General features: G+C 38.4%; 1 protein-coding gene across 1 annotated transcript in view; it reads right to left on the bottom strand.

Annotated features, from left to right (window-relative positions):
* The window catches only part of LOC308232229 (carnosine N-methyltransferase-like), a gene marked incomplete at its 5' end in the record, with an annotated part of 28901 nt that extends 7397 nt beyond the window's left edge, over nt 1-21504 (bottom strand). Inside the window, 8 exons of the mRNA XM_080638303.1 lie at nt 1328-1417; nt 1693-1800; nt 2699-2808; nt 4173-4351; nt 9259-9399; nt 17157-17320; nt 18330-18525; nt 21167-21504. Coding sequence (XP_080494429.1) covers nt 1328-1417; nt 1693-1800; nt 2699-2808; nt 4173-4351; nt 9259-9399; nt 17157-17320; nt 18330-18525; nt 21167-21504 — 1326 coding nt within the window. The remainder of the gene's footprint in view (nt 1-1327; nt 1418-1692; nt 1801-2698; nt 2809-4172; nt 4352-9258; nt 9400-17156; nt 17321-18329; nt 18526-21166) is intronic.
* Between the last annotated feature and the right edge of the window lie 4643 nt (nt 21505-26147).

The raw sequence follows: 26147 nt of genomic DNA, 5'->3' as shown, positions 1-26147 counted from the left end.
GAAATTTTTCAAATGGTTAAAAATGGTACTTGTGGTAACCAATATGTTAAGGAAATGAAATGGCTAACATGGTACCTCTTGTCAGCACAGTGATTATTAATTAACATTTTCTCATGTACATCACTTTTAAGTGACAGGAGATTCAGCCTCTCGTATAGTATCATGATGTGTAGATTAAATATTCACCTATGCCACATCTGCCAGGGAAAAAAAAACCATTAGCAACAAGAAGTCATTAAGTCACAAGGGTAAAGAGCCTGAAGGTACAAGAAAGGTATCTACCAGTTGGGCTGCATATGCTGACTTTGGTAGAGATGGAAAGGTTACAGCACATACAACATACATGTAACTTCCCCTCCCCCCCAGCTCGAGGGATTTTTCTGTTGCACTACCTACATACAGCATGGATAAATCTGCTATATTATCAACTACAAAAAAAGAGCTCAAGGCATTACATGACTCTGTAAATTATATTAAAAAGAATAAAAAATACTGCTCCACTGTTTTGGCTTAAGCATTAACTAGGTGACTCAAAATCAATGTATTTTTAGATTGCAAAGCATCTAATATATTTCAGTTTCAACACTAGCAGATTGATCAAAATCGGTGTTATTTGTGAACTGAGGTTAACTTCTCTGTGACATGCTACTTTTTCATCACATGGTACTCTGCTTTCACAGAGCATTTCAAAAGCTTCAGTCTGTGGGTTCTGTTTTGATTATATTGTTAACAGTAGTACAGTCAAATATTGGAATTTGTATAATAATCTACTTCATTCTGAGTTCCACAGAAAATGGTCTAATAGTTCTGATGGCTATTTTATCTATTATGAATAATTGTATCACTTTCCAATCATTTCACACTTCATAATTTAAGTATATGCTTAGAAATAACTTCTCTGTGCCGCAACTAGTACAGTAAGCATCTCTAAGTATTCCTAATATCAGGAAGTAGAAAAAATAAAATCAATCTACAGAAAATGAAGCAGTATTTGCAAAGCCTATTTATGGCAAACATTAAATTTTATTCTCAATAAACTTTGCTTTTATTTTGAATGTGGTCCAAAGCAGAGACAGTGTAATGTGAACATTTTCTCCTCTATTTTCACAAGTATATTACAAATATGCATGGCATAGTACATGTCTGGATAGCAATAGAGATACTAAGAAAATAGACACTATCTAAAACCTATTAGGAATAAAAAGGCACCACTTGATTTGAGGTTGTGTCCAGACATCACCTAGTCCATTTGATTCTCATTTCTAGCTTTCAAGACAACTTTTTTTTTTCTTCTATTAAACTATTCAGACCACTTCTATTCTGGTTTTCTCACCACAAACAACACACATTCGTAGTAGTATTTCATCATGGAGAGTTCATTCACAGTGTAAGTTGACAGTACAGATTCTTCCTCCACCTGATAAAAAAGAAGCAGTTTTCAAAACACATTCTTTACAAGAAATATTCAAGTTTCCCTTAAGAAGAGAAGTGCTATGTACTTACTAGATTTCAAGGCCTATTATATACTTTTAAAAATGAGGAAAGCAAATAATTTGCAACACACAAGCATTTAATTCTCCTAGAAGTTATTAGTATATGCCATCATGTTGAGTTAAATTTAAGGTAAATGTTTTTTCAAAGCTGTTTCGTTTATAACTATCCTGCTCACTGCAAACTACAGCATCTTCTTACCTCTATGTGGAATCCATATTTTAGTATAACAGTTCTTATATCCTCATAACTTAATTCTATAGAAAGCTCATTTCCCAAGTTTTCAAAGTGGTAAAGGAGAGGACCTAGAGTACAAAGATACAAGGGAGATGGCTATTAAAAAAAGGCAAAAATGTTTTTAAAAAAAAATCAAAAGTACATACTGAAAGCACAAGGACTGTTTATATCCAGACTCACATATTCAAATACAGCCAAACAAACATATTTCTATCACACATTTTTATAATGAATTTCAGGATTGATGGGAAATGAAAAAAGGTAGTTCAGCTGCTTATTCAACAAAGTTTCATTTCCTACCAGATTGTTTTTTCTTTATCTCAAAATTTCTTCAGTCTAGTAGCACTGCTGCCCTTTGAAAATGGAAGGCAGGAGTCTACTCAGGAGCTCTGCTTCCACTCTGTCACTGACCAGGACTGGTGTAGTGATTGACCAGTTTCTACTACACAATGTGTTTTAACTGTGTAGAATTTTTTTTCTGCTGTTCCTTTACCATGGAAGACTTAATTTAAGTTTCTCATCTTCTGAGCCAAGGAACATATAGCTCTCATTCCCAAAATTTAGGGATTAGAAGCACAGTGCAAATTAGACAGCAGATTATGAAAAAATGCAAGGATGTATTTACACACAGAACAAGTTCTTTTTTCTTAGAAAATTAGCAAAGAAAAGAATACAGGACACTACATTTGTCAAATAACAAATGTTTGATGCATGAATGCAAAACCTGCCACTACAAACATTTACTTCCCTATTTAAAAATCACATGGTGTTGACTTGACTGTAACTAGCAAACGCCTGGGCATACTCTGAACACATCCAAGTTAGCTTCCAAGCCCTAGATGTTTCTAGCTCTACAGTTTTTAGCACAAACACATTCTTCCCCACAGCTCTTTTCAAGCAGTAAATGCCTGTTATGTGATCAAACATAAGTCAGGGCTAGCAGGAAGAGAGGTTGGTCACACTTGCCTACATTTATCCATATTCCGCCAGGCTTCAGTATTTTCCATATAGTATCAATGTAATCAATGACATTATGTGCTGTATCTATGAAAAAGCAAGTTGCTATGCAGTCCCATGTATCTGCAAAAAAAAAAAAAAAATATACACAGAGATTAGTTTCAAAGTTTCTACCCCTGCAAAAGTTCATTTAACCCTGGTATTTGTTTATACACTCAGCATTAACCTCAATCAAAAACAGTTAAAGGCACTTAATTTTGTTTACAAGTAACTAAAATATTTTGGTTTAAGTTAACAGTTAAGTTTGGGTTCATGTGACCTATTTATATGCGTGTATGTACATATGAAGACTCTAAATTATACATATTTATCATTTATGCACTTAATAAAGTTGTTCATACATGTCACATAAATGGGATATATATTATTATATACTGTAAAATGTAAATACTATAATGCATTTTATATAAATTAAAGCCCAAGCACACTATTACTCACCTCCCCTATGAACTTCATTAACACAACTGTTAAAAATACATCTGTAAAAATACCCAGTGATTTTGGCCCTCTGTAGTTAACACTGAGAACACCACGAGTCTTGTACACTGAAATGTACTTCCACAAATCACATAGCTTTAAAACATTTTATTCAGCATCTGAGTATTTCTCCAGCTGTTTTTTAGTAGTTAATGTAACAAGCAGGATTTTTCAAAGTCTATCTTTTAAAGCCTGAGTCTCCCTGCTTTTCTCTAGACATTTATCCTTCAAATTGTAAAAATTTAAAGTTCTGTAAATAAAAAAAATTAGAAGTCTCAACTTATGCCAGTATCAGATGCTCTAGTGCAAGACAGAACTTTCAGAAAATCAAGCAACTCTAAGAAAGGCTCCTGCAAGAAAATATCTGGAAGTCCAGTGCACAATAAAGCACAGATCAAGAGCCATATAATTCCACTGAAAAATGGCAAAGGGTTTAATAGGGACAGAAGGGTAGAAACAGAAAACAGAGGTCTGAGGTGATAATCCAATTCCGTATAAGGAAAAAATAATGACTTCTAAGTAGACACATAATGTGCCTCTAAAATATCTACTAGTGACGGTCAATAAGTGTATTTTTCATTTATAATTTACTACTACCAAAACAAGTTTGCATCCACAAAAAATATTCATTTCATACACTAAAAAAGAGAATTAGTCATGTTGTTCTCTTTCTAACACCACTTTTCTAAATCTACTAAACCCTTCCATAATACTACTATGCTGTCTTATTCTGAAAAAGATTACAGCAAACATTTATTAGGCAAGGAGGTGTCTATATTTTTTCATAACTAAAACAAGCTGATTTGGAATAAGAAAATCTTATTACAGTTAATACATTTTGCTTAATGCTTGTAGATACAGTTCTGTTCTGTTTGCATTCATTAACAGTCAACATAACAAACACACTCAAGATAGTTGCATGGATAGCCCAGAAGTCTGCATTTACTCACTGCACTCAGAATAAATTTCCTGAAAATCCCCTGCTGTCATAGAGAAGTTTGAACCAGGAGGAAGACTGTGAGGATCAACGTCAGGGAAATAAATTGGACGTATCTGATCAGCAGATCTTCTGTTATTGCTAAACTGATGAATCCAGGGATAAAGCTTACATGAGTTAATTTCAGAACATCTGCAAAATACAGAAATCAGCACAAATCAGTTTCAACTAATTACTTATCTATTACCTAGACATACAGGAGTCAAAGACTTTCACCAGTATCAATATTGTTGATAAAAAGCTACACATTTCCTTAAAGATTTTCATCTACTTTGTAACACTTCAAACTATCAATTTACAAACTGATAAAAAAAGCGCCCAATTTTACTCTAACACACAAATTATCTACACAAAATAATAACTGCCTTTTTTAGCTTTAAAATTTTCTTTACACACTTCTTACCATTTTCTCCAACTTCTCCACTGGAAAGAAAATGCACAGGATTCTTTTGTAAGATTAAGTACATTAATGATTTAGTATATTCAATAAAGCTAAGCCTTTCTGGATCATTTTTTTTTCTATTAAAAAAAAGGGAAATTAATAACATTAGTTCCATGAATTTTATTGGGAACATCTGTTCTCATTCTAGACTTTTCTGTCTTTTCTAAACCGCATTCACTGGGGTTTTGAAGCACAGAACAAAAGCATTTTTCAGATGCTAACTCAAAGGATGCTTTTAGATTTCAAAAAGAAATGAATAAATTCCATTTTGCAAAACAGTAGTTTTGCACTAGATGTCATTTTAAGTTAGTAACAACTGAAGCATTGCAATTATGCTAAGTAAACACGTCTTTGTAAAATAAAATCTGTGGGTCGACATGACAAACTAAGTCAACTCCTATTTTTTAAAAGCAGTAAAATACAGCATTAAAGTATAAAAAGCAGCTTTTCCCACAGTCCTGTAGGATCAGTTTGTAATTAAAAAGTGAAGCCATTTTCTTTCAGAGGCAACAGACGACACATCTGTCCCTTGAAACATAAATCATCAAACATTTCATAAAATGCTAGCAACCTACCAGGTTATAGAAAGTGCACTCTTTTGGCTGGTGGATAGAAAACATCTGTGGTAAAAGTCTTTGAAATAACATTTTATTACCTTCTTCATGTCACATTTCTATCTCATCAGAAAAAGAAAAAAAATCAAACCAACAGATCAATCGAACAAAAATAAATAAATAAACAAAACACTAGAACAACCTGTACTTGAGCAGCAGTATACTGGGCTCAGTAATCATCTGCACATGTAATGAGTATTACGAGTAAGCAAGCTCACTGCTCTGGACTTCAAGACAGCAGACTTTGGCCTCTTCAGGAACCTGTTCAGTAACTCAGTAAGGCTCCATGGGATAAAGCCCTATAGGGCAAGGGGGCTCAAGACTGCTGGTTGATATTCAAGGATCACCTACTCCAAGCTCAGAAATGTTGTGTCCCAACAATAAGAAAATGGAGCAAGAAGGCCAGGATGGGCATGGGTGAATAAAGAGCTAGTTAGGAAACTCAGAAGGAAAAAGAAAGCTTACAAAAGGTGGAAGTGAGAACAGGAAGCCTAGGAAGAATACCAGAACATTGCTGGGGAAGCTAGAGATCACATCAGGAAAGCTAAGGCCCAGTTTGGAATTGAGTCTGGCAAGAGATATGAAAGTTAAAAGGAAGGGCTTCTATAGGTATGTTGCAAACAAAAGACAGAGTAGAGATAATGTGGATGTCCCTGCCCATGGCAGGGGGGCTGGAACTAGATAATCTTCAGGTCCTTTCCAACCTTAACTAATCTATGATCCTATCTATGCAGTCAGTCAAAGGAAAAGAAACCAGGAGAAAAAGTCCCAATAACATGGGCATCATTTTCTTCAAGAAAGGCATTTCTATTGTGGTTAAAAAGGGGAAGAATAAGTGAATAAATAACACCAAACAAAACCACAAACCAAAACAAACCAACCAATCCACAGAAACCCCTAAAACCAATCACAAAAAAACCCCAAAACCCCCCAAAAAAACCCAAACCAAAAAAAGACCAAAACTCTCAAACATGTTGGCGATCAAAAGCTGTGTTAACCATTCTAGCATTCTCCTTACATTCCTAGTCAAGTTTTTCCTATATTCCTAGTCAAGAATTTCTTTGACAACAAAACAGGAAAGGTAAAGAAAATAAGAAATCCCAGTAGATTAGAAAGGATTTTCTGAGCTGCTTTTTTCTGAGCATGAACTATATTCATATAGACTTCTGAACAGTTGCAAAAGGAATTCCCAATTTAATATAAAAGACCAATCCTTCTCCATATTCAAACTTGAAAACCTCCATTCCCATCTTTAGTAACTTATACTTCAAAACTAAGTACTGCAGACTTTTACAATTCTATCCTTCTAACAGAAGATATATGATGTCAATTATGTTATAAAGATGCAACATCTTTAAGTAAGTGTGATGCATTTTACTATTTTGCACAAGGGCATTTACTGATCAATATTTAGTTGAAAAGACAATTCTGGAAAAGATGGGTAGGTCAAATCTTACTTCTGAGCAGTGATTTAAAGATAAAACGCTTGATTAACTTTTCATCCAAAGGCATTCATGGGCATGTAACAAATACAATACTTCTCAAAGTGTCTAGATTTATCTAAAGTCCAGAAAGTAAAGATTAGCCCATTATTAGCATGAATTCTACGAAAGGTGTCTACACCACCAGTGATCACGTCTGCCATTTGTCATTATATCCAAAGCTTATGTAAACACCAGAAAAATACATCAGCAGTGAGAACCTTACCCATACAAGAAAAAGCACAATTACTCATACAAGGACTGCAGCAGCCTTGAAGCAGTTAAGATACTCCAGGGTCACTTCAGTCTCAAATTAGAGCTTCCTCAATGGAATAATGCACTCTAACTAATTTCAAATGCTTACAGTGACCACAGTTGTGCCATGACATACTCTCTACATACCATGCTATGCAACTTTATCCACAATAACGAAAGTTGAAAATTTAAGAGAATTACATTTCTTTTAACAAGCATAAAAACCAGCAGATACCACTCTGTGTACAGAAGACTTAAGTCACTGTACCACATCTAAAAGTCCACTGTAGTAGTTGGCTTGACACTCAAGACAGTACTTTATCTTCCTAAAAATAAACCAGGGTTAGTGAATGTAGGTATATCCAAACTGTAGCATGTTAGCAAAATCATCATGCTTTTATCAACAGAAAAAAAAAAAAAAAAAAAAGTAAGACTGCATTTAAAAACTAATGCTCAAAATCCTTTCTTACCACTCTTCCTTAACTGGTATCTTCAGCTCATATTGATGATTGCTGTTTCATCCAGTTCCAGGAAGGTAAACTTACTCATTTCAGTAGGCTAACTGGGAACAGCCACTTAAGACTAAAATGATAGATCCCAAAAGTCCTCAAAACCTTCTTAAGAGACATTCCAAGCCCACAATCAAATCTAGCAGAAAGGAATACTTGGACTTCAACTGAACTGACTGAAATTTAGAGTCAGGTTAGCTATATTCTATTCCATGCTGATAAGGAAACTTGTAACTGATACCTTGGCCCAGCAAAGATGGAGATTACAGCAGCTGAGCAACACTCAATTTAAATCTAATACCATTAGCAAGCCTAACACATACACACTTCTTTGATATATATCTTATATGAACAGGAGCATTAGCTGTTAAGAATGATCACTATCATAAGCTAAGCTTGGATCTTCAGAATTCCACATATAGGCCAAAGCCTAAGTATTTGAGGAAGACAAAAAAATATATCAGTTAGGACTGAAGTTAATTTTCAGCTTTGAACCACTATGACAGATGAGCAGTGCTCCCAAAGATGGGAAATGAATACTTTTATGCTGCTTCAGAAATTCCAAAGAGCATAAGAGCCAGCAGAGCTGTAATGGGTAAGGATGAGAAGAGTGTGACCTCCTTTCAGTAGCTAAAAGGCATTAGATTAGCTCAACTGCAATATCCAATTTCACCACAAGATGAGAGTCATTTAAGTAAGTAAAAGAACAAATAAACCTATAGCAAATACCTGGTTTTATCACACTGACCACTATCGCTTTAAGCAGACATGCAGCAGCCATAATAAACAGTGTTTGCCCATTCTTGTTTTTGAACAGTAAGCTGTAACAGATTTAAGATCACCACAAACAGGGCTCCAAAACATCATGATATTGATGATAGAATACAAGACTAGAATTCAGGTGTTTTCAGGAAAGGTGCATCATTTCTGATGGAAGAATGAACTGGCAAATCCTGTCTGAACTTGGTACCAACTCCCCCCCAAAAACCCAAAACACTACCCCAGAACTCTTCCCTATTTGCCCACCTGGTCTTCCCATCCTCTTTCTTAAAGGAATAGTTGCATTTGCTGCCCTCGTTCCTCGATAAGAAATTCATTATGAAATCAGTAATTTCAAATGCAAGTGACAGAATACTAAGTACAATAATGTCAGTTTAAGTCAAATCTATACAGTGAAATTTACTATGTTCAAATTTAGTACCTCAGTATAATTGTAGAACTATTGACTATTATTTTAGCCATTCACTTAAGAAGTGGTTCAGTGTGCTTGAGTGGTTGTTTTGCATGTCAAATAAGGCCTACAATTTCAGTATAGAATGTGACACTTTAACAGGTTTCCTTTGTTGATCACCACCAAGTATCATGCACGTATTAACTAGTATGTATTTGACACCTGTAAGACAGGCATACATTTTACAGAAACAATAAATCATAAAACCTATTCAAGATTATGCAGAAAATACGTGGTACAGAGATTTTAAGTCTCATAACCCAAAAGCCATGCTTCCTTCTATAATTTTAATGACTCAGATACAATGCTTCCCTCCCACATTTATCCCACGGATTTTTTTTGTTCGTTATTACATCCTAAAAAAATGTAATTTTTTACGTTTTACATTGCAAGTCCTGTGTTAAGACTTACAAATCTGTTCATGCGAGTTTTATTTATTCAAGTTTTTCCCACTTATAATTTTGCCTCCTTAGGTTTCAATTAGCAAGTAAAACATAAGCTATGTACCTGTTGAGTACAAAGTTAGAAGAAAAGAGCATAAAGAGGCTCCACTCATTTCCTTGGCAAGCATAACCGAGCTTAGCTATTTCCCACGCCAATCTACCTAGCCCAGCACCAGGTACCAGGATATTAACTTTGGAGAAATCCCTGCAACAGAACAAAAATAATAGTTAAGTCTTTATCTGATACCTCTTAACAAAACTTACAGAGGTCCTGTCAACATTCCCCACTCCCATATACTTAGATATTACAACATATTTGCTGTATAACTTTACTTTTTAAATGCAATCTGAGCCAGTTGTGATCAGACTGGTTAATTGTACAAAGTAATCCACAGAAATGACTCAACATATACAACTGTCATTCAGAATACAGCACATGAGTAAAAACCAATTTTTTCCCTGAAAACTCTTACAGTTATCAAGCACCATTTTTCTTTGACGCCCAGTGATAAATTGTAAGTATTCTAGAAATCTTATTTTTCATGCAATGTAACCAAGTATTTTGATATCAGAAGACATCTTGCTGATGAGCAATTCAGACTACAAAAACCTTAGTTACCTTCTCAACAACTGTTTTATGTATGTTCACCAGTTTCAGTGAAGTACATTGTGACATAAAGTTTCTTAAGAGTACACTGCAGCTCTCTAACACTTTACTTCCCATAACTAGGCAACAAGTTGAAGACACACAGCAATGTGTTTACTGAGATATCTAGAAAAACCTCTTCCACCTTCCAAGTTCGGCAAGGATTAAGAATCTCAAAATTTTCTTATTTTACAGGCAATACATGCAACATATACATATTCTAAGCATTAGACTTTGATCACAACGTAATCAAACCTTCACTCAGCAAACAAAAAACACTTCCATGCCAAACTGAAAATACATTTAATCTAAAAGGAAATATTTTTTCAGTTTCCAGTTGTGAACAAGACTTCATAACTTCGTATGTCAAAAAAACCCCTCTGAACACAGAGACTACCCTGCCTTTTGGATGTCACCTTCAAAGACAAAAGATATATCTATCAATTTATATGCAGCTAAATGAAGAAAACCACAATCGGCACTTCCAGACATATAATGAAAGAAAGCAAAACACAAAACCTCTGACTACATATAAATTCAGGATGCCAAAAAGGGTTTACAAGATTTAGCACGCTGCATACACATCAAGATGAGTGAAGGAGTTGCGTAAATCCTGAATACTAGTACATTTCTGAAGATTATTACCCAAAATCAAAAGAAAGCATTATTCCCTTCTAAAGGCAAAAAAACCTAACATGCAGTTTTAATAGTGCTTTTTGGTTTGTAGCTTAATCATCTAACTAGTGAAGCCTCCAAAATGGAAAAATCAAAGTTCTCATTGTGGGTTTTCAGTTCCATTCCATTACACTTTCAGATTCTTTGCTTTCCAGTTAACGAGAAGCAGGAAATAAAGACTTCGCTATTACTTAAGAGTACTCCTGTGAAAACAACAGTTCTCATTACCTCTCTTCTACAAGGAAAGCCAGAAGAAAGCTAGCCTGGAAGTCCCACTGAAATAAGAAAGATTAGTTCAGGAGAAAATTATTTGCTCAAGACGAAATTTTTGAAAACAGAGACCCAGAAGGAGGAAAAAAAAAAATCCACTTTCCAGAAGAAGCTAGAAAAACCTCAATGTTAAGCTTTTTATAGTTGTAGTGGTAGGTTGTTATTCCAAATGTATTTCTAACCGGTTGAAGTCTTAAGCCACTTACAAGATTCTCATACACTGATTAGAAAAGACACTTTTCTTCAAATAACCTGATAACTAATAGCTATATAGGTGTAACCACATTTCAAAATCTACATCTTTATTCATCCTAAAATAAGATAGAGCCTCTCAATTGAATTGATTTTAAATTGCCTGCAATTGTCTTGTATCTTTCTATTCATAATATAGTTTTTCTACCTCTGAACTAGTTTTCCAGAATTCTCTCTTAGAAAATAGTTGATTTTAACTGCATTTTCCTTTGCAGTTTATTATTTCCCTTTCTTTATTATGGGACTGAAATCCATCTGGAAACTTGTTAGTAATCAGATTTCTTTGTATACCCTTCATATCAGTTGCTAGGGCCTGGTGCCGGCCACCAACTTCATTTCAGCATACAGAGCACAGCTAATAGAATACAGTATCATCAAATCCAAGTCCATAACTTGACATTAGCCTTCCAAAATGGTTCAAAAGCATTTTTTTAAGTCTGTAGTCAGAGAACCTAGGTATGTAATGAACATACTCTATAACAATTAGTGACTGTTGATAGTGTCCTGCTATCACCCTCAAAAAATTAAAAAGCTCAAACACATTTTGCTTTTCAAATATTAAAAGGAATTGTTATTGACAAACTGTTGGTGAACTTCAAAAAATAAGATATGAAACCAGTGGTAGTGTGAGCACTCCAAAACACTGTATTATGCTAATTTTTGAGTCATTAGAACAGCTAATTTTTAATTGCTCAAAAACTGTTTTTTTAATGACTATAGTCGTAAGATAATTTAGAAGGCTAGAAAAACCTGCCTTCCTTTAGCAGATCACAGAATCACAGCAGTTTCAAAGACAACTGATAATATAATAAGAATATAATAACTGATAATCTCACTTATCTATAGTGAAGCTACCCTCAAACTACCCGCAGATGCACAATTTCTATGACACAGATCTAGCACTGTATAAGAACATAAATGGGTACGCCACAAGTACCCATTAAAAACCTGTGGGGCATCAGGGAAGAAATATTGTCCTATTAATCCAACAGATACAGGGGAGAAGAGGCTGGCTAAAGAACAGAGAAGAGAGCTACTACTACTACTGAAACTGCAGCATTCTCTTAAAAACACAGTAAACAGTACAATCAGCAAACTAAAATCTGTCATGCCATCATTGTACTCCATTTTGCAGTGTGATTTAATTTCAGCTTTCAGATGTTTATTAATGCTATTAATAAAGATTTTAACTTTGTGTCCTTTTTTAAAGTGAAAAATTATATATTATAAAAATAGGGGCTACTTATTTTATGCTTATTGTCCTTAAAAAAAAACCCCAAGGAGCAGATGGTGCTGAAGAGGTAAACTGAAGTTCAGCAAAAGAAGGATTTGTGTGTCATCAAACACAACTCTCATTTTCATACACGAATCACTACAATTCAAAGTTATCTAATCGTAAGAATTGGTAAGAAAAACAAAGCCCATACACAGAAGATCAGTGGAAACATCACCATAAATCACACCGTGGGATTCCTTTCCCGATGTGTGATCTCTGTATTCTTTGTAAATCTAGATAGTGAACAGATCCAATCCTCAGTATAGTATTTTCACTATGTTATTGTAACCATATTTTCAGAGATTTTCTTTTTACACACAACTACTTTGAATAAAATTATCAAAGTAGCTAAACAGTACAATCACTTGAAGAGCACTTCTCCAAACTTAGCAGCTTAGGTTTATGTGTTTCCATATAAAGACCTGCAAAGCATTCAATGGACTGCAGTGAAACTGAAGAGATAGTTTGCTCTTAAATCCAATGTTTAAAGCAAAGTTTAGATTACCTACAATTTTTGAGATTAAAAATCCTGCAAGGACAGATGTATTTTATGCAAAGATAAATCATATAAAGCAGAAATTTTATCATTGCAGTAACTGTGACTGAGCACTTGCAAGAAGTACAGCCAAGCCCAGGCTTAAGACTAATAAATTACGTTTTCAACTAAAACGAAACTAAGCTGTCCTGTCTGCATCTTGGAAAATGCAATCATTGCTGGACAGCGTGACAGATTTAAATTTCAAGCTATGGGTGGTTTCAGAGGTCAAGTTAATGAACAAAAGAAAACTCCAGAGAAGATACCCAAGTTTACTGTTCTAGGCCACGGAATGATAATTACCTAAAGGCTTAACTATTTCTTTGGCTCGTTTTGGACAAGAAGTCTATGATCTTTACATCCCTTCAACTAAGTAGGAAAGGTAACAGTAGAAGCAAAAGAAAATCAAGATGACAAAAGGGGAATTAAAATTATCAGTATGCTTTAGTTGAAAATCCAAACGTTTTGTAGAAATATTTTAACTAACACATTCCATCAAGAAATAAAAGTAGTATGTTTTAATATTTTCTCCAATATAAAGCAGTGATAGTAGTTCATTCAAATCCAAGAAATCAAAGAAATTTAAATGCCGTCATCAAAAGGTAGACAATATTATAGAGAACCTGTGAGCTGAAACACAATTAAATACCAATGTGAATAATGCAGAAAATCTATCAGTTCTTCAGGAAGACCTTATCTCATGGCAGTTCATTTGAAACTGCTTTGTTGATGCTACTAATAGATTCTGTCTTAAAAGGCTGAACAGAAAGAAAGAATTATTTCTGAACAGGAACGGAAGGCAGAAACAGCTTTTACCATTAGATTGGACTGAAACACAAGATAACAGTAGCACCTACTCACAAGAGTGTTCTAATTTACAGCTGCTTTCAGTCACTGCTTCTGGTACTCTTGTGCTTCCCAGGAGAGCTAGCACACAGAGCGCTTTTTTTCTGTTCTTTGCACACCAACTGAAGCAACAGAAGCCAATTTTGTGAAGAGCAGCAACACAACATTTGCATGCATCACACAAAACGTATTTGAATAGTTTCAAAAATCTGAACTCCTTTTTCAGACGATTCCAATATATGGAACTAATCTTAATAAAAAGTTAACTAGAAACTGAACATACAATTCTATTGAAGCCATTAAGAACGTTATTTGTACTGACAGTTTTAAATTAAAAAAAATTTCTCTTTTTCAATATAAACTACATCTAAAACAAAAACGTGTTTTCATTACCCAGTGCCACCAATATACCTTTTCTCTGGCACTTTCATTTCACCATCTCAGGAGACTTCAGCACCTTATGCTACAAAAGGGAACTCAAAAGAAATGCAGAGCTGCACTATGAGATTCGATCTATAGGCTGGTTTTACACATTAGCACCCAGAGCCAGTCCTCTCGAGAGGAAATGGACTTTGCACTCTTTGATACACAACAGCCAGAATAACTTCAATATGGTCAGTTCAGGCCCTGTCTACCCCTTAGAACTGGAACAACTGCTCCCCTCCAAAACTGTAAAATGAATCAGATTGAAAAGCCAGCCTCCCTAGCGGGGAAGTTACTTCTTGCACCATGGTGAGGTGTCACTGCCAGTTAAGCCTGACAATGCACAAAGAGCACAGGCCCTTCAGAATGACTGTGCTTCTCACCTCAAAGAGGCATACACACCTAAGGAGGAGAGAGCATCTGATCACTATGAAAAAACGTCAGTTGAGGACAGTAAGTAACAGTACATGAACGGAAAAAGGTTTTACATAACTGCTATGACAGATTCACAATGATCATGAATATTAAGCTTTTAAATAGGTATGCAGGGGTCATGGTTTAACCCCAGCCAACAACTAAGTACCACGATGCCCCTCACTCACTCTGACCCACACCCCAGTTGGGATGGGGAGGAGAATCAGGGAATATGCAAGAACCCATGGGCTGGGATAAGAACAGCTTAATAATTGAAAAAAAAAATCCAATAATATGATAATGATAATTACAGTAATGAGAATAGGAATAAATACCATCTCAATAAAAAAAAAAACAAACAAAACAAAAAAAAAAAAAAAAAAAACAAAAAAAAAAAAAAAAACAAACAAAAAAAACACCCAACCAAACAAAAACAAAACAAACAAGTGATGCACTACACAATTCCTCACCACCCATTGACCAATACCTGACCCGAGCAGTGATCTGGGCCTTTCCCCAGTTTATATACTGGGCATGACGTGCTGTGGTATGGAATACCCCTTTGGTTAGTTTGGGTCAGGTGTTCTGTCTCTGCTTCCTCCTGGCTTCTTGTGCCCCTCCTTACTGGCAGAGCACAAGAGAATGAAAAATCCTCGATCAGGGTAAGAGTAAGAGCTGCTTAACAACAATTAAACATCGGTGTGTTATCAGCATTGTTCTCAGACTAAAGCCAAAACACAGCACTGCACCAGATAGGAGGAAAAATAACTATCCTAGCCAAAACCAGGACAGCATGCAATACACATTTTATAAATTAAAAAATGTTTCGTTTGACAAACTCAAACTTGTAGTAAAGATCTATCATCTATAGAGTGATGCTTTTGAGATTTCCCTAGACAAAGAAAACCCCAACTGGTATTTCAGAGCCACCACAATAGGGACAGAAGCACTGTCATCTTAGTTCTGCTTGACAATAAACAGAATTCCTGGTAAAGCAGCACAAAGCTATCAACTTCAGATTCACCCAATCTATTACCACATACTGCCTCCTACTACTAGCTGGGGGTTTTGAAATAAAAGCTCATTGACGATAAACGTAAAAGGCAAGACTTCCCAACTTCAGACATGTTATCTCTTCAAATCTGACGTAAGTTCTCTCCCATAACCAAAATGCTTTAAAAGCTAGCCTACGGAGAAAAAGGGAAATGCTGCCTTCAAGATCACAATGATTACCTTCAGAACCATGACTTCTTCTACAGATCTGCATCAGGCAACCTGTAGTATTTAATTAATTTTTAGCTAACCGGGCACTGTTAGCACTAAAAACATTTCAGAAAGCTCACCTGGAGATAGAACATTTTTAGTGGTGTATTCACCTTGAGATAAGTTAGCCCACAGCAAAAGAGAAACCAATCATGTCCGCTCTGTGTTCTGTTACTACTAACAGCCTTTACTAATGAAAATTAACAGATGGCTAGTGGAAGGTATTTTCAAATTGGTACAGACGCATTATTAGCCATTACTGAGAATTAAACCCACAGTAACACATAGCTGTATCAAAACTAACTTGCAACCTGTTACATTGTCAAAGTTCACAAATTTTCAGTGGTGCCCAGAGACAGGATGAGCAGCAATGGCCATAAACTACAACACAGAAGTTTCACCTCAACATGAGGAAGAACTTTACACTGAAGGTGGCAGAGCACTGGAACAGGCTGCCCAGAGTGGGTCGTGGAGTCTTCCTCTCTGGAGACATTCAAAATCTGGCTGTACACATTCCTGTGTAACCTGCCCTAGGTGGCTTTGTCTTGAAAGGGGGATTGGTCCCTTCTAACCCTAATGTCCTGTGACTCTGTGCTAAGTTTAAACTGAAAAGTACTTTATGACAAGTGGGCTGACAAAAAACCAGCCATTAAACATGGGATTCGTACAGGACTAGCATCTTCCAAGATTCTACCAGCACACTTCTACTTAAGTTACCTAAACACCCTGCACCAATTACTATTTTGGTGGTGTTAACAAGCCAACACAGTATAAAGCTACCCTCAACACATGCAGCAAAGATTTTTAAGACTTATCTTGCAACAACTGCCTGAAAGCAAAGCGAGAACTAAGTATCTGAAATATCTGCAGTGCAATAAAACTGTGGTAGAGGTTAAGAGTCTTCTTCCTTCCTTCCACCAAGAAGAGCAATACTACTCATACTTGCTGACACGACAAGAGTCCTTCCCTTTATCTGCAGCACACTCAGAAACTGCTAACCTGCAAATTTTACCTCACTTTGCACAACTAAATTAACTTCACAACCTCCTTAGGCCTCTTACTTGAAAGGCTAACAGAAATGCCATTACATCACACTGCAGGGGAAAAGAAAAAAATTATTCCTGGTTTACCTGGTGGAGGTAAACCTTCCTTTGCGAAGTTTATGATTATTCTCTTTTCCAAGCCCTTGCATTAGAAACAACAACTTTGATTAAAAAATTCCACTGCATTAAAGGCAATTTCTCTAAGTACAAGGTTTTCATTATTCCATAAAACATTCTTAAATTCGTGCAACACTGTATGACCACATAAAAATATGTCTTAAAGTAAGTCTTAAAAAATACAGTCTTAAAATACTATTACCATCTTTCTTTTGGAAAGTTTTTTACAATTTCACTAATTATTGGCTGGTAGCAGGACTCTCTCTCAGGCTTTCCCTCTTCGCTCCAGTCTCTCACAAATTGTTTCAAAGTGGATTTTAATTTATCCATGTCAAATGTTGAAGCTGGTGTAATCTTCCCTCTTCCCTGATTAAAGTGGAAGAGAAAAATAAGATTAGTGCAAAAGGTACCAAGTATCTTTAGTCTTGGGGGAAGGGAGTACACAACAGCCATATAATAAAAGCTGTTGGGAGTTTTAGCTGACAAAGCACCTGCCTTTCACTCCTGACACCAGGGCTCAAATCCAATCTAAAATCCTAAGTAAATTGAGTTTGCTGGTCTCAGTTCAGCACTCAAGAGATCAGGTTCCATATTAAAAAAAAAACAAGCAACAAACCCAAACAAAACAAAAACACCCCACAGAACAAAAACAACAAAAAAAAAAACCCCAACAACTTAATACAGCACAGCAGAGCACAACTGATAGTCCTTATATTCAGGAAAGGATGAGGGCTTAGCTAGTGCAGAGGTTACACTGCTTTACCTGAGAAGAGGATCCCTTTAGGTACTGATGAGGCAACACTGAGAAGCTTACATTAGAGCTGCCTATCACTGCACCTTTCCTGCAGATACCAAAAAAGGACTTCAGTTTCCATCTATACCAGTCTTTCAACTCTGAGCACAATTTTTTTGGACAGAGATCCCACACTGATAAAGCAGGTAAGTGGTGAAAACGTTTTTACAGATGAAAACATTAAAAATACTTGACCTAGCTAAAACTTTATCAGACCTAGAATGCCATAATATAAAATAAACTACAGTAAGACAGACAATACCGTTTACACTATGCAGAGTTAAATGGGGAGGGGGGAAGTATCCAGGGTAGAACTAGAACTCTGGATATTTTTTTATTTTATTTTTTTGCTTTGAAGTGTAACTACAAGAACTAACAACAAACAGATTTATTAAACATCAGCTCTACAAGATGTGAAAGACAAGTCAGAAAATACAGCTGGCAAGAAGCATGAAAGGAGAAAATAAAGGTGGAAAAAGAAAATAAAGTTTGAGACCTAAAGGTGTGAAAAACAAACATGGAAAATCCCGAAGTGGACAGAATTTAATATTTGGAGTATGAAAAAGTCCATTTTTAACATACGTCTTCTCCATATTCTTTATTTTCAAATATATGAGTGCAGTCTTTCACAATGGTCTGTAGTATCTCTTGATTATGATCAATGCATTTCCGAATCTTGTCAAGATGAGGAAGGTACTGAGGAAGGAGACTCTGTTGGTTAGCTGGGAGAGATTTAAACTGCCTCTCTGTCCTGTTCACTCGCTCGTGCATATTTGTTCTAAAAAGCAAAAGTTTTAAGGTCTTTAGATATTTTGAAGCAATACACACAGTAAATATTTCACCCTAAACTATTCCAATTAGAATTATTAATTTCTTTAGACACAGAAAGAAATCAGACTTTGCAATTTCTTACTAGACAACAAGTTTTCAAGATTATTTTAGGCAAAATGTTTAAGCTCTAGTTCTACATTACGACTCTTTTAAACATGTTGCCATTTAAGAGAACCATTGCCTTCCTGCAGTTTCATCACCAGCCACTTATGTCCAGCACATTGTCATCACCTTAACACATGGATCTACAAAATTTAATGAACAACCAATCCCCAAAACCATCAAAACCAGCCAGATTGTTTCATACGTCCAATTTAAACTGAATAAGTAGCTGAATGTTGTGGTAATCTTTGCCTACAGAAAATAACAAGATGTGGAGTGGGCACAGGTACCCTCAAAATCAACTGCTCCTAAAAGAACAGCAAAAGTCACCCCTGGACCATACTGGTGTTCTGGCAGCCACGTAAGATACTAAGTTACCTTCTTTTAGCAACATATTCCCCTGAAGCATGAGTATTGTAAACTTGATCTCATAACTAGAGTAAACAAGTTACAAGGCTAAAAAATAACTTTTCCGCTTCCCCAAAACAAAAAATTTAATTGAAAAGATTAATCTACTGCTAAAAGAAAGAGGTCGTTTTTCTCTTTCCTCTTCCCTTTCTTCGTGCGGAACAGTTCTGCCCTCTACCTTGTTCTTGCACTCACCAGCTCCGTCACAAAGTTCATTTCACTTGCTAACTCTAAAGAGACATGTATATATATATCGCTCGATTTGATTTCTGCCACTTTAGTGAGTCAAGTTGCTGGACCATAGTTATGAGGACTCTAGAGACAAGAAGTCACGAAGCCAGGACAAGGGATACTGCCCCTTTTGGCAGCAGAGAATTATTTTATCAGGTCAAGTCACTGCAGATTCTCAAACTCTTGTGACAGCATATAGCAGCAGAGTTGGAAAACTAGCCATCAGAGGGAGTAAGATGCCATTGCTGCAATTTTAGTTGCAACCTCAGTCTGGGAATTTGATCAGTTAACATCTCCAAAATTACATATGTGATACCAAGAAGGGCATGTTTACTGTAATAGCTACACTGGTCTAAAAAAAATAAATTTAGGAGGGGAAAAAGAAAAAGGCAGAAAAAATAAGAAAACTGATCATCTATATAAAGCATATGAACTTAGCTTAATATCATCTTCTTGAAAGTTTTATCAGAAAAAAAGCCTTTGAACTATAATCCTCCACCATTTCACAATGAATTGCAACCTTCTAGCAGAATAAATAATTCACTGAAATCGGAAGAACTACACATGAAGAATTAAGTTCATATGTCTCCAGAAAACAAGACCTTTAGTCTGGTCTCATTTGAAAAGTGTGTTACTGCCTTAATAACTTCTACTGAAATACGGAATTTCAATAAAATTCAGAGTTATTTCTTTGAGGCAGAGGTAATTTAATTCAATTCCTGTATTAAAAATCTGAGTCACATCCTTTTCTATGTGTTTATGAAAACTGAAGCATTCAAAGGCAACCCAGTCACAGCTAAGCATAAGGTTGACAAGGATGCTCCTAGATTTTAAGGCCAGAGGATAAAGTTACATCACTGATACCAGGTACATTAGATTTGGCTGTTGTGCTAACAGTTATAAGCAACACAAAGCCTTTGGTATGGTCCCATTTTTATTAGAGAATTTAGTTTGAAAGAGACATCCAAGTGTCATCTAGACCAACCTAGTGATCAAAAACTAGTTTTGGAAAACAAAAACTAACAAAAATGTAAAAGCAGCAAACAAGAAATACTCTTAAAAATCATCCACTCCTCCCAAGATTCTCACTGTCATGTACAAACGATGCCCGTGTGACACTCACAAGACTGCTCAACAAGTAATAATGATTCACATGACCGGGGTTTGTCACCTGAAGTATACAATATGCAGTGTAGCTACATTCCAAATCTGCTTCCCAAACCTAGAATAACATTATACAGTTTACCAAAAAAATGCAGAGGATTGGACTTCTGCAGCCAGTGTCCGCCCCTCCAGTAAATTCTGTTTCCTCTTCCATTCAACAGATTCGGATACTAAGTAGGGTCCGTCCCTTCCCACCTCCTTTACCTCACTCCCATAGGACCATCAAGGTCTCTTCCGACTCAACAAATGGCAAGCATTAGTCCGATCTCTTGTGCACATTAACACGTCCTTCAGAAATTTCCACAGTAATCGAGACACAGTTTGCATCTCTTTGCTACTGTTTGGAGTACTTTACAGCGTCTTAAAGCACCTTATAAAGAAACTTTCCTCTAGAGACCTCTCGCACCCTTTCCAGGTGAGCTGTACTTCGACAAGGTCTGTTTTTCTTTTGTACGTTTCCTAGCTGATAAAGACATCGAGGCGACTCTGCGTGTACCCCGAAAGGAAAGGGGAGCGGAACGCGCTACCGGCACAGCGCTCCCAGCCACAGGGAATACGGACAGAGGAGCCCCGGGCGCCAGATGCTGCCCACACGGACAGCGAGGCGCTGACCCCGCGGAGCAGCCGGTGAAAGGAGGCCGCGGCGCCAGGGCCCCGTGCACAGGGCGGTAGGTATAGGTTACCCGTAATATCGGAAAGCGTTGATGATCCTCCGGAAATGCTCCCGCTCCAGCCGTTCCTCCTCCATCTCCTCCCCTCCCCTAGCCGCTGTAGCCGCCCCCGCCAGCGCTCTCGGCTCCTGCGCCTGCCGCCGCCGCCGCCCGTCCCCGTCGCCCGGCGATGCTGCCGCCTGCACCTCGGTGTCGACGCCACCCGCACCCTCCTCCGGCCAGGACAACTGCTCCCACTCCTCCCGGTGGCCCTGCCGCAGCCTCCTACGCATCGCCTTGGCCGGAGGATCGCGCTCGCTCGGCGGCAGCGGCGGCTGTGCTTTAGGGGACACGGCGCACGTGGCCGACATCCCCTCAGCGACCGCCGCCAGCGGCTGCGGCTGGCGCACGCTTCGCTCACTTCCTGTAGAGAACATCGCGAGAGAACAACGGTGGGCGGGGCCAGAGGAGGCCTGTAGAGGGAACTCAGCAGAGCGGGGTGACCCGTTAACAACAGGACCTCACGGAGCCGAGCCTCCCGCCCTCTTTTGGGCTGGCGCCCTGGGAAAGGACGCCATGCGCATGCGTCAGAGGTCGCAGAAAGGGAAGGGCGCCTCGCTATGGAATAACCTCAGCCTGTGTGAAAGGGCATGGTGGGGCGGCAGTATGGCGGCTCTGCTCCGGGAGCGGCTCTGGGGTGTCTCGGCGGAGGGTGCGTGCTGTCCGGTCCCTCTGGGGCCTTCATCCGAACCATGAAGTACGAGTTCAGCTGCTGCTGAGCGCGGCTGTGCCTGCTCGGCTGCTCCAGGCTGCTCCAGGGTGGGCAGCCCGCGGTGCTGCGTGGAAAGGAGTACCGGGAGTAGCTGCGGGGAGAAGAGAGCGAGGAGGGACCTTAAGCAGGGCCTAGCAGCGCGTGAGGTGCTAGATCTCCTCACAGTAACACACTTTGACCCCGAAAACAATCAAGCACATCTTCCTCTACCCGATACAACTCGATTGACCAGGCGTTGACACCCTTCGTGCGTGCTAAGGCAAGTCACCATGCACCTCCAGCTTGCCTTCAGAAGAGGTCTCCTCCCTCCTAGAGTTGAGAGGTCAAACAGCGTTCTACTAAATTCTGCCTGAAGACGTGCAGGGAGTGGTAGTTTTTTAAGTAAATCAAGTAATGTAAGAGGGGACCGGAAGAAAAGGGGTTTTGGCACACTTAACCACCTCTCTCCGGAAACAGGAGTACTAGTCTTCTAACAGAAATACTCAAAGTTTTCCAGTTTTCCTTACTGTCACATTGTTCTTGCTCTCTGAACACCGTGTTACTTGACTGTACGGTTCTGACTACAGAGGTGCTCAGCGGCAAGTACCAGAGATAAACCATCAGATGTCATCCTCGGCTGGATGGACAAAACAGGCATTGTTCCGAAGGGCACATGAAGTAGTTTCAGAACATAGGAAACTGATTCAGAGAAATTTCCAGGAACTGGCCAACAAAGTTTAAGCTGACAAGCAGGTATTCTTTATTGCGGGGCCGGGAGACACAGGGGAGCGTGTCTCTCCTGAGCATCAACCAGGCTGTGATTATCTTGGCCTTAAACATACATATGCATTAGATTACATACCTACTCATTGATTTATACATTACATCATAAAACATTGTACCATGCCTTCATCACTTTGTTTTAGAATCGTTGTCATATCAGTAACCATCAGGCTGGTTCTGGCCAATTCTTTATGCAGTGCTTATCTATTTCCTTATCTCTATAGTTGCTAACAAAGCCTAACATTCTTGAAGTTACTAATTTACGACCCCTTTCTTCAATCAACCCCATTTTTCAAAACCCTGTGTGTGTGTGACAAAACCACCATCTGAATCAATGATACACAGTGTAAATGTTAGAAATCCAGCTTTTAGACTTTAAAGGTTAAAGCAACAGCTCTTCAAGGTAAAAAGTTTGTTCCAACTGCATCAGCGTTCATGATGACTACATTGTCATGTTCTTTCCCTTATTTTGACATCATGCAGAAATCACCTTGATGTCAATCTAAACCTGTACTTGCATTTCAGTCCTTCTACAATATAAGCCATTAGACTTACATGGAACACCACCCTTTCTATCGCCACCATGTTTCTAAACGTGCAAGACACTTATAAAAGCTTTCCTTCTGCTATGACAGCCTGAAGCTGCAGCCAGCAGAAGGTGACACTGCTTCCAAAAGCCCACTCTTTCCTCACAAAAGAGCCACAGGCTCCTGCCCTGCAGCTCTCCCAAACTACTTTCTTTGCAGGTAGCACAGCCCTGGCAGTCAAAAGGCAGCTGCTAGGGGCAAACTAGATTTTTTCCTGTCAGGGTCTCTACTACTTTAAAAGCAAAAGCATTCTACCAATATACCAACTTTATAACGGCACCTGAAAGACTTTATTTCCCGAAAGAGACTCAGAAGAGTTCATTGTCTTTTCTCCCTAAGGTGAGTTGCTGTAGCGATGAGGAAGAGAACATGCGGTTTAAGCACCATGGGTCACCCTGGCCAGTTTTGACTGCCCATCCGTGGTAGAGCCCTGCCTGCTTCTTATATTGATTCTTATGTGCTGGTGTCAGTGAATCTTCCCAATCCCTTTTGAACTTGCTGGTACTGTCTGCCTCCTATGGCCACATCTAGAGGCTCCACCTCTTTAAGTCATCTTTCGAGTAACCTGCTGAAAATACAGCAAAGAAAGGCAGGAGCTGGAACATTCCTGATATTTCACCACAACACATACATCAGTAATTTACTTGGCAACACTTTCCTATGGAGCATTTTGGTTTGAAGATTAAAAAAAACCCCAAAAACAAAACCACACACACCCTCAAACAGTAAGATTTTATCTAAGTTAACAGTGAGTTATATATCAGAGATTTGCAAACTAGCTCAGGGAAATTAGGGGATGGCTTACAGACCAGGCTGAATTTGCATATGTATCTCCAGGACTGAATTTCCCCAACTAAAGCAAAAAAAAGGCATCAGGAGCAAAACTGCTGACTTTGGAGAGACCTTACTGTTGCCTTTCAGTACTTTAAAGGAGCCTATAAGAAAGCTGAGAGACTTTTTAGCTGGGCCTGTTGCTATAGGATGAAGGGTAATGGTTTTAAACTAAAAGAGGGAGATTCAGGCTGGGTGTAAGGAAGAAATTCTTTACGATGAGCTTGGTAAAATACTGGCCCAGGTTGTCAGAGAGGTGGCGGATGCACCATCCCTGGAGACATTCAAGGCCAGGCTGGATGTGGTTCTGAGCAATCTGAGGTAGTTGAAGATGTTCCTGCTCATTGCAGGGCGTTGAACTACATGACCTTTGTAGATCCCTTCCAACCCAAACTATTCTATGATTCTACGATTCTATGATTCTATGGCATTAAATCTCAGAAGCTCATTGTCTGCTGTGTGAAATACCACCTTAATAGAATTGGTCAATCTGTTTCAAGTGAAGGAGTGTCCCCTAAAACTAGTATTCATACAATTTGGTGAATACTAGTTCTGCATCCACTTGACTCACAGCTTTCAAGGTTTTGTAAACCTTGCCCTTTTCCCCCCTCAGCCTTCTCCTTTCCAGAATGACAGCTTCCAGCATTTTTCACTTCTCTTCACAAAGTGGCTGCTCTGTTCCCTTGATCCTGTTACTTGCCTTTCTTTTAACTCCACTATGGACTAGCTCCAGATGTAGAAACCAGAACTGCACAACACTGAAAATGTGGGTCCACTGGTTTTACACAGGAGCAAACAGCACCACCTGTTTTGTTCACAACACCCTTCCATAAGATGCCTGTCTAATATTTTGATGCAGCCCTGCACCACAGGGATGATTTCAGAAAAATTCTTAAAAGATCTCTGCCCTGAGCTGTAACTACAAGTTTCTGAATTGCAAGCTCAATACCATGTATATTTTGATAAATGATATATACTACAAATACATAAATCTGTACTGAAGCACATCTACTCCTTTTGCCCACGGAAGTGTTACCTGGCAATGAAGCAGTTAAGATTTTGTAGAGGACGGACTGTGCAAGCTTGAAAATCTTCAGTTTAGAACTGAATAGCAGGTGTCCTCAACATAAAAAGGACATGGAACTGTTGGAACAAGTCCAGAGGAGGACCACGAGGATGATCAGGGGACTGGAGCACCTCCCGTATGGAGACAGGCTGAGAAAGTTGGGGCTGTTCAGCCTGGAGAAGAGAAGGCTGCGTGGAAACCTCATAGCAGCCTTCCAGTATCTGAAGGGGGCCTACAAGGATGCTGGGGAGGGACTCTTCATCAGGGACTATAGTGACAGGACAAGGGGTAACAGGTTCAAACTTAAACAGGGGAAGTTTAGATTGGATATAAGGAAGAAATCCTTTACTGAGAGGGTGGTGAGGCACTGGAATGGGTTGCCCAGGGAGGTTGTGAATGCTCCATCCTTGGCGGTGTTCAAGGCCAGGTTGGATGAGGCCTTGGGTGACATGGTTTAGTGTGGGCTGTCCCTGCCCATGGCAGGGGGGTTGGAACGAGATGATCTCAAGGCCCTTTCCAACCCTAACTATTCTATGATTCTATGTGGCAAGGAAAAACAGTGTTTTCTTACAAGCTCATAGACTTTGAGGAGAGGCAGAATACTGACAAATGAACCGTCTGCACCAGAAAAAGAGTAACCAGAAAGATTAGGAAGGCAGAGGTAATTTTGAAAAGCCTAGCCAAACAGAAGGTAACTGTGTTCCTAAACTTGGTTCATTGAAAGTCACACCCTCTGAGATAAGAGACCCTTGCTCACAGAGGCCCTTCCTCAAGGAATATATGTAGTGAAATAAATATATACTGTGTCCTTAAACAGAGGAGAGAATGTAAAAGCCAGTGATTGTAGTTACACTCTGACATATACAAAAAATACTGATTTTCACTGTTTGAAACATATAAAAGTAGACTCCTGGCAGACTGAGGGTGTGTCAGCTTCGTGGGGTTACCACCTAGCACCCATATCTGCAGAGATGAAATACACATCTCCACTCTGTG

The sequence above is a fragment of the Psittacula echo genome (assembly GCF_963264785.1).
Source record: "Psittacula echo genome assembly, chromosome: Z".
In the NCBI taxonomy this organism is placed as follows: Eukaryota; Metazoa; Chordata; class Aves; order Psittaciformes; family Psittacidae; genus Psittacula; species Psittacula echo.
Note: the sequence above shows the minus strand (reverse complement) of the source record. Positions and strands in the feature narration are given on the sequence as shown.